The sequence below is a fragment of the Fusarium vanettenii genome, assembly GCF_000151355.1.
Source record: "Fusarium vanettenii 77-13-4 chromosome 2 genomic scaffold NECHAsca_18_chr2_1_0, whole genome shotgun sequence".
NCBI classification, from domain to species: domain Eukaryota; kingdom Fungi; phylum Ascomycota; class Sordariomycetes; order Hypocreales; family Nectriaceae; genus Fusarium; species Fusarium vanettenii.
The window spans coordinates 394,417-406,016 of record NW_003315867.1 but is presented as its reverse complement, the minus strand read 5'-3'; the positions used below and the strand labels follow the sequence as shown (position 1 = coordinate 406,016).

General features: G+C 52.4%; 5 protein-coding genes across 5 annotated transcripts; 2 read left to right on the top strand and 3 right to left on the bottom strand.

The window, feature by feature from the left end:
* Positions 1 to 755: 755 nt before the first annotated feature.
* On the bottom strand, positions 756 to 1,886 carry NECHADRAFT_90670 (uncharacterized protein; the record flags this gene model as incomplete). The annotated part of the gene is made up of 1 exon (XM_003045717.1): positions 756 to 1,886. One exon carries the CDS (start codon positions 1,884 to 1,886, stop codon positions 756 to 758), a length of 1,131 nt encoding a protein of 376 aa, XP_003045763.1.
* A 2,560-nt stretch (positions 1,887 to 4,446) lies between these two features.
* Positions 4,447 to 5,276, bottom strand: NECHADRAFT_57823 (uncharacterized protein; the record flags this gene model as incomplete). The annotated part of the gene is made up of 1 exon (XM_003045716.1): positions 4,447 to 5,276. One exon carries the CDS (start codon positions 5,274 to 5,276, stop codon positions 4,815 to 4,817), a length of 462 nt encoding a protein of 153 aa, XP_003045762.1. The 3' UTR covers positions 4,447 to 4,814.
* A 341-nt stretch (positions 5,277 to 5,617) lies between these two features.
* NECHADRAFT_33034 (uncharacterized protein) lies at positions 5,618 to 6,707 on the top strand (the record flags this gene model as incomplete). Its single annotated transcript, XM_003046291.1, has 5 exons — positions 5,618 to 5,783; positions 5,838 to 5,889; positions 5,939 to 6,391; positions 6,444 to 6,515; positions 6,572 to 6,707. The coding sequence occupies 5 exons, from the start codon at positions 5,618 to 5,620 to the stop codon at positions 6,705 to 6,707; spliced, it is 879 nt and encodes a 292-aa protein (XP_003046337.1).
* Positions 6,708 to 6,978: 271 nt separating this feature from the next.
* NECHADRAFT_90667 (uncharacterized protein) lies at positions 6,979 to 9,795 on the bottom strand (the record flags this gene model as incomplete). The annotated part of the gene is made up of 7 exons (XM_003045715.1): positions 6,979 to 7,803; positions 7,848 to 8,266; positions 8,301 to 8,649; positions 8,695 to 8,735; positions 8,785 to 9,106; positions 9,154 to 9,602; positions 9,633 to 9,795. The coding sequence occupies 7 exons, from the start codon at positions 9,793 to 9,795 to the stop codon at positions 6,979 to 6,981; spliced, it is 2,568 nt and encodes an 855-aa protein (XP_003045761.1).
* A 527-nt stretch (positions 9,796 to 10,322) lies between these two features.
* NECHADRAFT_90666 (uncharacterized protein) lies at positions 10,323 to 11,402 on the top strand (the record flags this gene model as incomplete). Its single annotated transcript, XM_003046290.1, has 1 exon — positions 10,323 to 11,402. One exon carries the CDS (start codon positions 10,323 to 10,325, stop codon positions 11,400 to 11,402), a length of 1,080 nt encoding a protein of 359 aa, XP_003046336.1.
* Between the last annotated feature and the right edge of the window lie 198 nt (positions 11,403 to 11,600).

Below are 11,600 nucleotides of genomic sequence, written 5' to 3'. Positions count from 1 at the left end.
ATCACAATACATTCTATGCACAAGCTTAGTACGTTTCACAATTACTGTACATTTACCAGAAACAGAAATACCATGGGAACTTTGCAAAAACTCCATATTCAAGCTTTAGCTCCAGAAACCAGGGGAGCACTCTCTAGCCTGTTTCCTTTAGGACCCGTTCTTACCCGATGTATTGGGAGCTGGTCCGAGTCCCCGGGATGACATCGTCCATGGGAATAAGCTTCAGACAGACTCCTCTTGGCGTTGCCTAGGGTTGCGGTGTCGGGTTTCCATGACAGAACGAAATACTACACAGTATGGGAGCTTGGCCTGGTGAATGGGGGTTTCATATGAGAGATATTACTTGATCGATGGATCGAGACTCTCTCTTTCTTCCCTATTATAGCCAACTCATCGTCTCAACTTGATGAACCGTAGCAACTCTCTAGTGAACGACGGCTCTTTAGCAGCTTCTTAGCACCATCTCATTTGAGCCATCACGGCACCCCCAAAAGCCTCGCTTTGCCTAGTCCGCCGTCTATTTCGAAACCCGGCGCGATAGTTCTGCACCGGACTGTATCGTAGCGCCCAGCTGGGCTCCTTTCAGACACGGTGACAGATAACGAGGCGGAACGAAGGAGGGAACGTGCGTTCTTTAACGGCTGAGATCTTGATGTCTTTTTTTTTTATTAAATTGTACAGTAGAAGATTGGGTATAGTTGGCTACATTATGTGTTAAAGGGAACAAGAAAAAATGTGGTCTAGCTTGGTTCATTCTAGAAACCTCGTGTCGCGAGATGCACCTCGGAGGATGACTTGGATAGGTTCTCCCCGTCGAATGGCCCCTTTGCTACCCCGATTGAGTCGGCCGATGAGTTTGGTCCTATGCTCACTCCATCGTCGTCTCTGTTCTCTCGATGTACGATAATCTCTGTTGTCATCATGACCCCGTTGTCGCGGCGAGGAGACGCCCCCTGTATATCCGAGTTTCCATCTTCACCACCCATGGCGTACGCCTCGTAGGAAACATCACCCGTCGGCTTGGCGCCCGTGTCGCTGATAAACGTATCGAGTGCGATGCCCGTCTTGTTCCCCGTAGTGGTGCCTGCAGTCCTGCTCCGGGGTCCTGAGCTGGCGTCCTTGCTGCCTGTCGTCATCTCGACGAGACGGTTGAGGATGGTGAATTCGAGCTTGAGCTTTGTGCTGTACACAAATGCCTTGTAAGAAGTCTGGTACTCGTACTGGTCGGCGTACTCGAGGCCGAGGATAGTAATGTCGAGGAGGATGATGAGTAGGTTGACAAAGATGAGGTGGTTCATGAGACGCCGGCTACCGCGCTTGTTGCCCATGGTACGCTCCAGACGCATGAGCTTGATCGTTTCATAAATGTAGAAGCTCGAGATGATGATTTCCTGGATAAAGAAGATGGTGACCTGGATCTTTTCCATAACCGAGTACGGCTTAACCCACATCTCGGGGCTGCTGGAGAAGGACCCAAAGATCATGGGGATAATGGCTCCATGACAGACGATGGCGTCGACGATGATCATGTAGAGCACCAACTTAAGCCGGAACCTATTCCTCAGAACAAGATGCAACCGCGACCACAACACCAGAGACTGCCCCGTCACCATGGCCACCCAACCTATGGAGATGAGGGCAGCAGCCAGAAAACCGACAGACGCCGGGGCAAAGTACTTTACCAGGAAGCCTCCGCAGTAGAAGGGGATGCCCCAGGTCGCGCACAGAAAGGACCAAAAGTAGAGGCCCGAGTGCCGCTTAAAGGTGCCAAAGATGATGAACGTGAGCTCGACGACATTGTAGAGCGAGATGGCCAGGAAGACGAGGATGATGGTCATGGCCGTGCGGGACGTGCCATCGGTCCCGGAGCCAAAGCCGCCAGCCATGATTGTTGGAGGGTTTGGAGTATTCAACTGAGTGTCTTGAGAAGTAAGGAAAGGTCTTGTGTGAGCGGTTCAAGGAAGATGTAAACGGAGGACGAGCGTGTAAAAGACAGACAGAAGAAGACGCCGGGGAATCATTTCAGTCCTAACCTCCTCATCTCAAAAGAGGTAGGGAACTGTCAAGCATATGTACCGTCCATTGGCACACACACGTGCACTTCAACCTTCTGGATCCTGCAGCCAGGGACCAGAAGCCGAATCCCAGTGTCCGGGTTTTTCCCTTGGGACACGCCAAGCCCTCCCGCTCAAGGCGCGGTGCCATGACGGGACCGCCACAGCGTAATGAAGCTTGACGATGGGAGGTCCGGGCGGTCGTCTACGCCAGCACGGTCTCCTAGTAGATGGCGGCTGAGGAAGGTACCTGACAGTAAAACCTGGTCTGGGGAATTCGTCTCAGTCTGGGGCGGCTTGATTTGCATCCGTTGAAGACATGCGGGGAGAGGCACACGGCAGCCACCTGCCAAGAAAGGCAACTTGCGAATAAGGATGCACGAACGAGTCAGATGAATGACTCGCTCCCCTGGACATGGCTTTTCCTTGAGACTGTCCAGCTGGGTGTCGATCCTTGAAGAAACGTAACTCATTGTAGCAGCTTGACCAAACAGCAGCCCAGCAGCAGCCTCAAGGCTCAAGCTTGAGGCGGGGATCTCGGACTCTGCACCCGTGCTTTAGGCTCTCGACCAAGTGGATAGCGAGCGTCGATCATTCAACCAGGATGCGCTAAGCGATGGGATGCAACGGTGATCTGGGGGAGGGCCCCCTCTCGGGAGAGGCATAATGACGAGGACCGTGTGTCTTTCTCTATGGGTGGTCCCTCGATCGACGGCTTCTTTCTTTTTCTTTTCTGCTTGTCATCGGTGACACATTCCGAGAGCCACGTTTAGCCGACCCTTTCTTTTTTAAACCCTCGTGTGATAGGTAATCCCCTGACGATCCAACAAGTCTGATACACATTTCGAAGCCGTCTAGAACGAATTCTCTGCTGCATGTCTGAATCACACTTGCATCTTTCATGCTTACTTTGTCACCAACCCCAGGTCAAGCCCAAAACGCCTCGCGGCCTCAGTTTGTAGCCCACGCCGTCGTCTACCGCGGGACTCACGATACAGCCTCCGTTAAAAGCCACGGCAATAGCACGTGCATTGCATGAGGTAAAGAGAATCTATAGCAAGGGCATGGCATAGTAATTATATCTAGGGCTGGTAGAAGCAAAAGACGGCGTGAAGCCACCAGCGGCCGACACGAATTTGCCAGCCGGCACTCATCTGCCTCATCACCCGCCTGAGCCAGTCTGGTGGCTGAAGCAGAGTTTGAACCAGGGTCTGTCTTGTCGTCAACCGCCAGCCTCACAAACCAGGAAAAAATCACTGATGATGGGCAATTTAAATGGAAAAAGCTCAGCAGCTGAAACCCCATTCCATTTCCGGTAGAGGCGTACCCTAGTCTAGGGATCGGCTCCTTCACTTGTCTGTTCCTGACAGCTGACAATCCCTCGTTGATCGAGATGAACGTACGCTTGCAAAGTCTTTTTCCTTCTCCTGAATTACAATGTCTGTTAGACTTGTCAATACCAGGTCCCCGGTGCTTGAACCGCGTTCCTGACCGTGCTCCTAGCTCACGATGCCAGATCTGATCGGCCGACCCTCTTGGTGCTTGTCCAAGATTCCTGCCCCTCCCAGCTTAATGCAGGAACTAGACGACGAGCCGTCCTTCAGGGGAACAATGCCGTCCAAGATCGCTGCTGCGCCGGGGACCAGGATCCTTGCACCCAACGGTCAATGCGGTCGGTTGCCGAGAAACAGGGGGGGAGCTTTTCAGCCGGTGAAGATTCCGGTAGGCTAGCCTTCAGAAACTCGGTCTAGTGGCCCTGCTCATCGAGGAGAGCTTCCCGAGAGCCTCATATGACTTAGGGGGAGGTTCGCGTGAAATCGCGGCAATGACTCGTCAGATATGTGATTCCCTCGACTTGGCAACCTCCCGGGACCGAGGACGCCTTCGGGCATCTACGCACAAAGGGGCTCCTTTCTAGAAGGAGATTTTGCTTCTTTGAATGACAGAAGCAATCCCTCTCCTCGCTTGCATGTGGGTGATTGCGGAGAAAGGAACCGCCCTGTTGGGATAGCCTGGGGATGTGTGTTAGCCATGTTAGAGCTGTGCCACATGTTCGCATCATTTTGATCAGTCTCCTTTCTTCCCTTGAGAGCAGCTGCTATACGCCACTTGGTGTTTAACGTACATGTGTATCCTAAATTCCTCTTGGCATGCACGCAAATGAATCGTCTGAAGCGAGCCTTCATAGCCTCTGCTTTAGATTAGGTCACTCACTGCTCTTTAAAGATTAGGTTGCGAATACCATGCCGGATCTCCAAGGTCATAGCGATGCTAATAGCCGAGCTGAGGTGACAGGTGTCACTCCCTGTCTATGTTGTCGATTGGCTTCGGGGCTGCAATTATTCACATCGTCAATGCAACCCCTGACGCGGGACAAAGGATCTTTCAATCTCGGCGCTTTCCATCCGAAAAATTCGTTTGTCGAAGATGGTGAGCAATGAGACACACAATGTGGTCATGAGCTGAAGATGCCCACGATCAGGGCTGCTGGGGAACCACTGTTTGGACGGTTACGATTGCAACGCATTTGGGGATCTGTATTGGCCTGTAAATACCAAATATGACCCGCGGTGGAACCCATTGATGTAATTCCACCCTGCGTATGTACTCCGGATGGCGGCTTGATGTATAGAGCGGGCGACGAGATGCCCATCGCCATGGCGAGGCATATAACCTGGGCTCGAGCATCTTGACGCCCAGCCATCTATCCATCTCACGTTGCGTCTCAGCCCTTCTATTGCGCAATGAAATACCACGCCCTCACAGCCTCGACGCCTTTCCTCTCAACTTGATATGCTTAGCCGCATACTCAATAGCAGCGGTATACCCAAAAACCCCCAACCCACAAATAACAGCCTCAGCCTTGTCACACAGAAAACTGTGATGCCTAAACGCCTCCCTCGTATGGACATTCGTAATATGAATCTCGACAAACGGAATGTCCACGCCCGTCAGGGCATCTCTAATGGCGACGCTTGTGTGCGTGTACGCGCCCGCGTTGATGATGATGGCGTCAATCTCGCCGCGCGCCGCATGGATCCGGTCGACTATCGCTCCCTCCGAGTTGGCCTGAAAGGTATCGATCGAGGCGGAGAGTTCCTTTGCTTGGGTTTTTGCTTGGGTTTCGACATCTTGGAGGGTTGTTGAGCCGTAGATGTGAGGTTCTCGCGTACCGAGGAGGTTCAGGTTTGGACCGTTGATAAGAAGAAGACGTCGAGACATGATGAATGCTTTGGTTAGTTCAACCCATTGTGAATTCCAGCTCTCCTCCTCAAATATGGTATTTCAATTGCTGTATTCTTTTCCCCATCTCGGCATTTACACCAGCCTCGGAAACCTACACGCGGGGCCCCCGCAGATCCGGGTAAAGCTTCATCCACCAAGACGCCGATCACCAGGAGCTCCATCGGCAGCTCATCCGAGCTTCATTCCCGCAGTGCGGAATCGCTCTGGAGCGGCTGGAGACGGCATTGTGTCATTGTTTGAACAAAAACGAGCTGTCGTCGAATGCAGGGTCCAAAGGAAACATTAACCTTTCGTCATCAGAGATAACGCCCGTCGCAATGGATGACCAGCAGATGTCCGACATTTACGCCTTTGCTGTGCAATTGGGCAAAGATGCTGGCGACATGCTCATGACAGCCGCTCAGGCTCGGATTGACGGTCAACATGGTGGTTCATTTGACGAGAAGGAGAGTTCGGTCGATATTGTTACCAAGACCGACAATGGTATTCATCTTGAATCTTGTATCTGTGCCCTGTGCGATAGCTGACTCTGTCAAGACGTAGAAAACTTCATTCGGACCTCTATCGCCGAAAAATACCCCGACCATGCGTAAGCCGATAGCCTGCCAACAAGCTTCGCCTTCTAACGCTCTTATCAGTTTCCTCGGAGAAGAGTCATACTCTGCTGGAGCTTCACGAACCTACCTCGTCGACGACCGACCGACATGGGTAGTCGATCCTCTTGACGGCACCGTCAACTTCACACACTTATTTCCCATGTTCTGCGTCTCAATCGCATTCGTTATCAATGGAGTCCCCGTGATCGGAATCATCAACGCGCCATTCCTACACCAATTCTTCTCATCATGCTCTGGAAAAGGCGCATGGCTCAATGAGACTCAGCGACTTCCGTTACTTCGCAACCCGAGTCCTCCGATGCCAGCAAACGCCCCAAGCGGATGCACCTTTTCATGCGAGTGGGGGAAGGATCGTCGAGATATCCCAGATGGCAACATGACCCGAAAAGTCGAGTCATTCGTTAATATGGCCTCGGAACGAGGTGGTCGAGGAGGCAAGGGAGGCATGGTTCATGGCATGCGAAGCTTGGGGAGGTAAAGCTCCCATTACCTCCGCCACACAAGCCACCGCTGACTGTTTGCGTAGCGCAACTTTGGACCTTGCTTATACGGCCATGGGTTCCTTTGATATCTGGTGGGAGGGCGGTTGCTGGGAATGGTACGTCAAGTTCAGCTAATCCAAGTCGCCATCGGTCCGAGTGTTAACCTTGATAGGGATGTCGCTGCTGGTATTGCAATCCTTGAAGAAGCTGGTGGCCTGGTAACAACAGCAAACCCTCCCGATCAACCCGAGACGGCCGAAATCCCCATGGCACATCTTGGGGGTCGATTATACTTGGCAGTGCGGTAAGTTTGACCTTATCCCTCGTCAAGGTTCCTGCTGACGCCGTCCAGTCCCGCAGGGCCTTCGGAAACAGAAACCGGTCGTCAAACACAAGAGCGAACTGTGAGAGAGGTTTGGAAGCGCGTGCGAGAGCTAGACTACAGTCGGCCAGGTACATAGACAGCCATGGTTCAGAACACAATGATATAAATGACAAGAAATCCTCAGTGGCACATAAAGGAAGTGTCCCAGATGCCACGACAAGAGAGAGTACAGATCGCCCACACCAACATCTCCCCTACTGACTGTCTAGTTTCTCCATGCGAATGATGAATTCCGCCTGAAGTTGTTTCAGGTACCTTGCGAGTCCTTCTTCGGTGCCCGAGTCACGCGCTTGCTTCAAAGCAGCCCAAAGATTGAGAATCGTATTACGGCGAGCCACAAGTCGTGATGACTCCGAGCTGCGTTTGCTCGCTTCTCTCTTGCGTCGGATATCCTTGGCCACCTCCTCCGCCTTGTCAATGAAACCCTGAGGCAGCCCAATCGCACGAGCCAGATTGATTCCATAGTGCTCATCTCCAACAGCACCCGTCGTTGCTTTGTACAGCATCTTTATGTGAGGCAATCCGTCTGCAGTCGTTGAGGTTATGGCTGCGAGGTGAAGATTTAACACACCAGGACGCTGGGCAAACGCGCGGGTGAGATCGCTAAAATGGGTCGCAAACCAGACTGAAGCCTTGCTCTGGATCAAGGCTTCTGACATGGCAATGGCAATAGCCAAGCCATCCCTGTTGCTCGTTGCACGACCCAGCTCATCAATCACAGCAAGACTCTTGTCGTCGATATTTCTCAGAATGAAGGCCATTTCTCGCATCTCGACTGAAAAGGTTGAAAGATTGCTTTCAATGTTATCGTCGAGTGAGACTCTGGCAAAGATGCTGTGGACAATAGAAAACGCGGCATACTTGGCAGGGACAAATGACCCAATCTGTGCCATGATCTGGAGCAGCGCGACCGCTCGGATATAGGTGCTCTTCCCACTCATGTTGCATCCGGTGACGACATGGAAGGCAAATGATTCTGACGCAAAGTAGTCGTTGGGCACGAAGCTGTCGTCCATGGTCTGCCTCGTTAGATTCCTCCTGCTCAACGCCGAGACTGAATTACCTTGTCAAGAACAGGGTGCCGAGCACCCTTCAATGCCATCGCCGTATCAAGGTCGGGCCTTACGTAGTCTCTCGTCGTGGCGAGTTGTGCAAAGCTCGTAACCATGTCGACAAGAGCAATTGATTCGCAGAGTCGGAAAAGATGTGGCACTTCTTGACGAAGATCGGTTATCAGGGCCTGTACAATGCTGTCGCTCCGTAGAACAACTTCGTGTGCAGCATCTGCAAGTCTCACGTTGAGCTTGATCAACGCCAAGGTTTGGCATTCAATCTTGTCCTTCTTTCGCACGATATTGATGAATTCGTCGGGAAGGGGGCGACCCTCGAAATCGGCTGCTCGTAGACGAAACCAATATTTACGACCATTGTCATACTTGAGACCAGCGCCGAATCCATGGGTTTCTAGGATTATTAGTAAACCTTTGCGTTAAAAGGGCCATCATACCATTCAGACGATCGAGGTACTTATGAACCTCCTCAGTCTGCTCCTTATAGGTCTGCCGTGCGACATCCAGCATGCCGTTGATGCCTCCTTTGACTGCAAAGGTCCGTTGGTTCCAAAGGTCCAGGGCCGAGTTCATGTAAGTAACGTCCGCTTCGATTGTGTGTCGAATCTTGTCGAGACCACGGTTTGTGAGTTCGGGGTGACAAAGATCTCGAACTCTGACAAGCAAGTCGCATGTTGCGGGTTCCAAAGCTAGGTAGAGCTCAGAGACCGCCTCGAGGAAACTTTTCACCATCAAGACATGGTTGATCTGTTCCTCCACTTTTTGAATGGGCATGTTCTTTGGGACGACAATTAGCTGCAACATGGTGAGCGTTTTCTCATGCGAGGACAATCAGAATACCTTTGTCAATATCTTCTCGGTATCACGAAAGAGTTTGAGAGCTGCATGCTTTTAGCCCAGGAACTCTATAGCATACGCGAGCTGAATCACCTTTCCGGATTTCACGAAACATCTCCTCGTTGGTTGTCAGCTCATCGAGGGCTTCGTAGCGCGGAGTGATGTACAGGTCAGCGCGGGTTGGCGGCTGAAGGATGCTGCTTCGAAGCATCCGAGCTCCCATTGGAGTTGTTGTGTGGTTCATCAACCCAAAGAGGGAGTCTTTCGACTTGGGGTTCCGCAGGTTCTGCATAATCTCGAGAGACTGAATGGCAGAAATGTCAATCATCATGGTGTCTTCGGAGGGGCGGTACTGAATACGGAGAGAATGCGGCACAAAGTTAATAGAGAAGTGCTGCTGGATGTACTTCATGGCCTGTGATCAAGTCAGCCATGGTCACAGATACCTTTGACCGAACTAACTGCTGCAAAGGAACTCAGAGCGTAAAATTTCCCCTGGGTAGCCACCTTCAGAGGTTCAATATCATCCTTGAATGCCAGGCTGTTGATGTACTCCAGGCCATCCGACTCGGACCAGGCAGAACGATCTTGTGCACCAACTTGAGACTCCTGCACGAGATCGGTCACAAGGGAATAGAGGCTGCTGGGCTTGTTTGGGGGGCAAGCAGTGGACATGAAGAGAATTCGCGCTGGAGCAGACATTTGAAGGGTATGGATTGTCTTGATGTAGGATTGATTATCGCAGATCTGGCTGATGACAACTTCGCCAAGGGAGACATTGACAAAGGCGATGCCCACCGAAGGGGAGACGGTGCGAGCCTCACTGATGGCGCAGATAATGCTTTGAGCTTCGCTGAGGCCGAGTATCGAGGATACGGTTGCATTTCGTGGCTTTCTCTCCTGAGCAGTACCTAGTCGAACAGTAGGAGACCGAGACGTACCAGGTCCTGGAGTGGTTCCCGCTGCCGAGTGCTGTGTGGAATGGCTCAGGCTGGACTGCGGTCTCTCGTTGACGGGGAGACTTGGAGTGGTCGTGTTCTGGAAGTAGTTTGAAGACGACCAACTGTCGTTTGTTGGTGGCGTTGAACGCAACATGGGATCCATCTCCAAGGTTTTCGCTCGTTGATATCGCCGGAAGTTTGATGTTGACGCATTCTCACGAGAAGAAAGCTACGTGGCCTCCTTCGTGGAGACCTTGCCTTGATCAAAACTGGAGGGGAAGGTCCAGATATGAGGTCCTTCCCGGAATCCCCTCCTTCAACATCTTTGCTGGGTAAAACTGGAAAGCACAGTCCTGGTCCATAACTACCACCATCCAGAGGCACGTCTCAGCCTTTCATATTGTCCTTTCCTCTCCAACACTGAAGCAAACAAATATTTAGGATCACCAGTACAGGTTGTTTAGACATTCATCAGTATTCAGGCTGCGAAAACGACAAAGCGATACAGATATCGCACCTGCCGTGTGTAAGCCACGCATGGATGGAAGCATCCGAGGTTTATCCGAGTCAGCCGGAAATTCCTCACTCCTCCCCGCCGGCCGACACGTCGGCTCAGGCCTGACACCGGTCAACGCCCAAATCCACACATCGTTGAGCTCCGAACGCGTTGATCGCGTTATCGAACTCATCATGTTCGGCATTCTGGAGGCCGTGTCGGTGCCCCATTCGGGCATCTTCAACAGCTATGAAGATCTCTTCAAGGAACTCAGTGACCGCATGGAAAAGGATGGCTACAAGATCGTCAAGGCGAGATCTCATCGCGGCAAGGTGGGCGGTGCCGACGTCCCAGGGAACGACATTGTCCGATGCGATCTGGTGTGCGATCGAGGCGGCCGGCCCTACCGATGCATGGCGACAAAGCACAAGACGACAACCAAGAAGACGGATTGCCCATGGAAGGCAAAGGCTGTTCATCGTAAAACCATGGGAGGATGGGTCTTGACCATCACCTGCGATCAGCACAACCACGAACCCGGCACGCCCGAACCCCCGACCCCCGAGCCCGCGAGCGAAGACGAGACCAATATTGTTGAGGACCTGGAAGGTGAGCAGAATATGGATTCAGGTGTGACGCCGCTTCTGACAGAATGGCCAGATGACGGTCCTCAACCTGATGCCGAGACTCAGGCGGCGATCCATGTCGCAGGCGTCTCCAACGCTGTCCTCCGCCTGACGGGCGACACCTTCCATCAGTTCAAGAGCGAATATCGCAAAATGTCACAGCCAGAGCGCATCGGCATCTTGTCGCAGCTCCAGCTTCGCATCGCCGCCATCTATGCGGTCCAAAACGAGGATGTTCAGCGGCAAAAGAGACAAGAAGCCCAAGATAAGCGACATCGTCAGATCGAGGAAACAAAAAGACAATCCTCGGCGCAGAAGCAGCGAGCTCGACAGCGGCGTCAAGTAGCCGAGCAGACTCAGCAGCAGCAGCCCCCGCCTCAGATGCATCCCCAACATGTTCAGCAACAGCCGTTGCCGCAACAAACGTCGCAGGCTCAAGTTCAAGCCCAGCAAGCACAACAGGCCCAGCAGGCAGCCCAAGCGCAGGCGCAGGCTCAAGCCATGATGCAATCGCAGCTGTATCTGCCGCAAAACCCACAGCAGACTCCCATTCCCGTACCTGGAATGGATATGCCGCAGTTCCAGCATTACGCTGGGCCTCCTAAGCGGATGCGTGGGCGGCCATCACAGGGCGGGCAACAAACCTAAGGGAGCCATATGGATGGATGACTTTTCGGCGTTTTCGGGGAATTAGGCGCTACGTTTTTTCATGATGAGGCACACGGATCAACCTTGAAAGTTGAAAGAACGCATTGGCATGGCATGGATGGACATGCCACTAACAGGAATGTGTGGAGACCGGGGCCAAATTTGTTAGCAGATTACAATACCAACCGAGTACGAGTC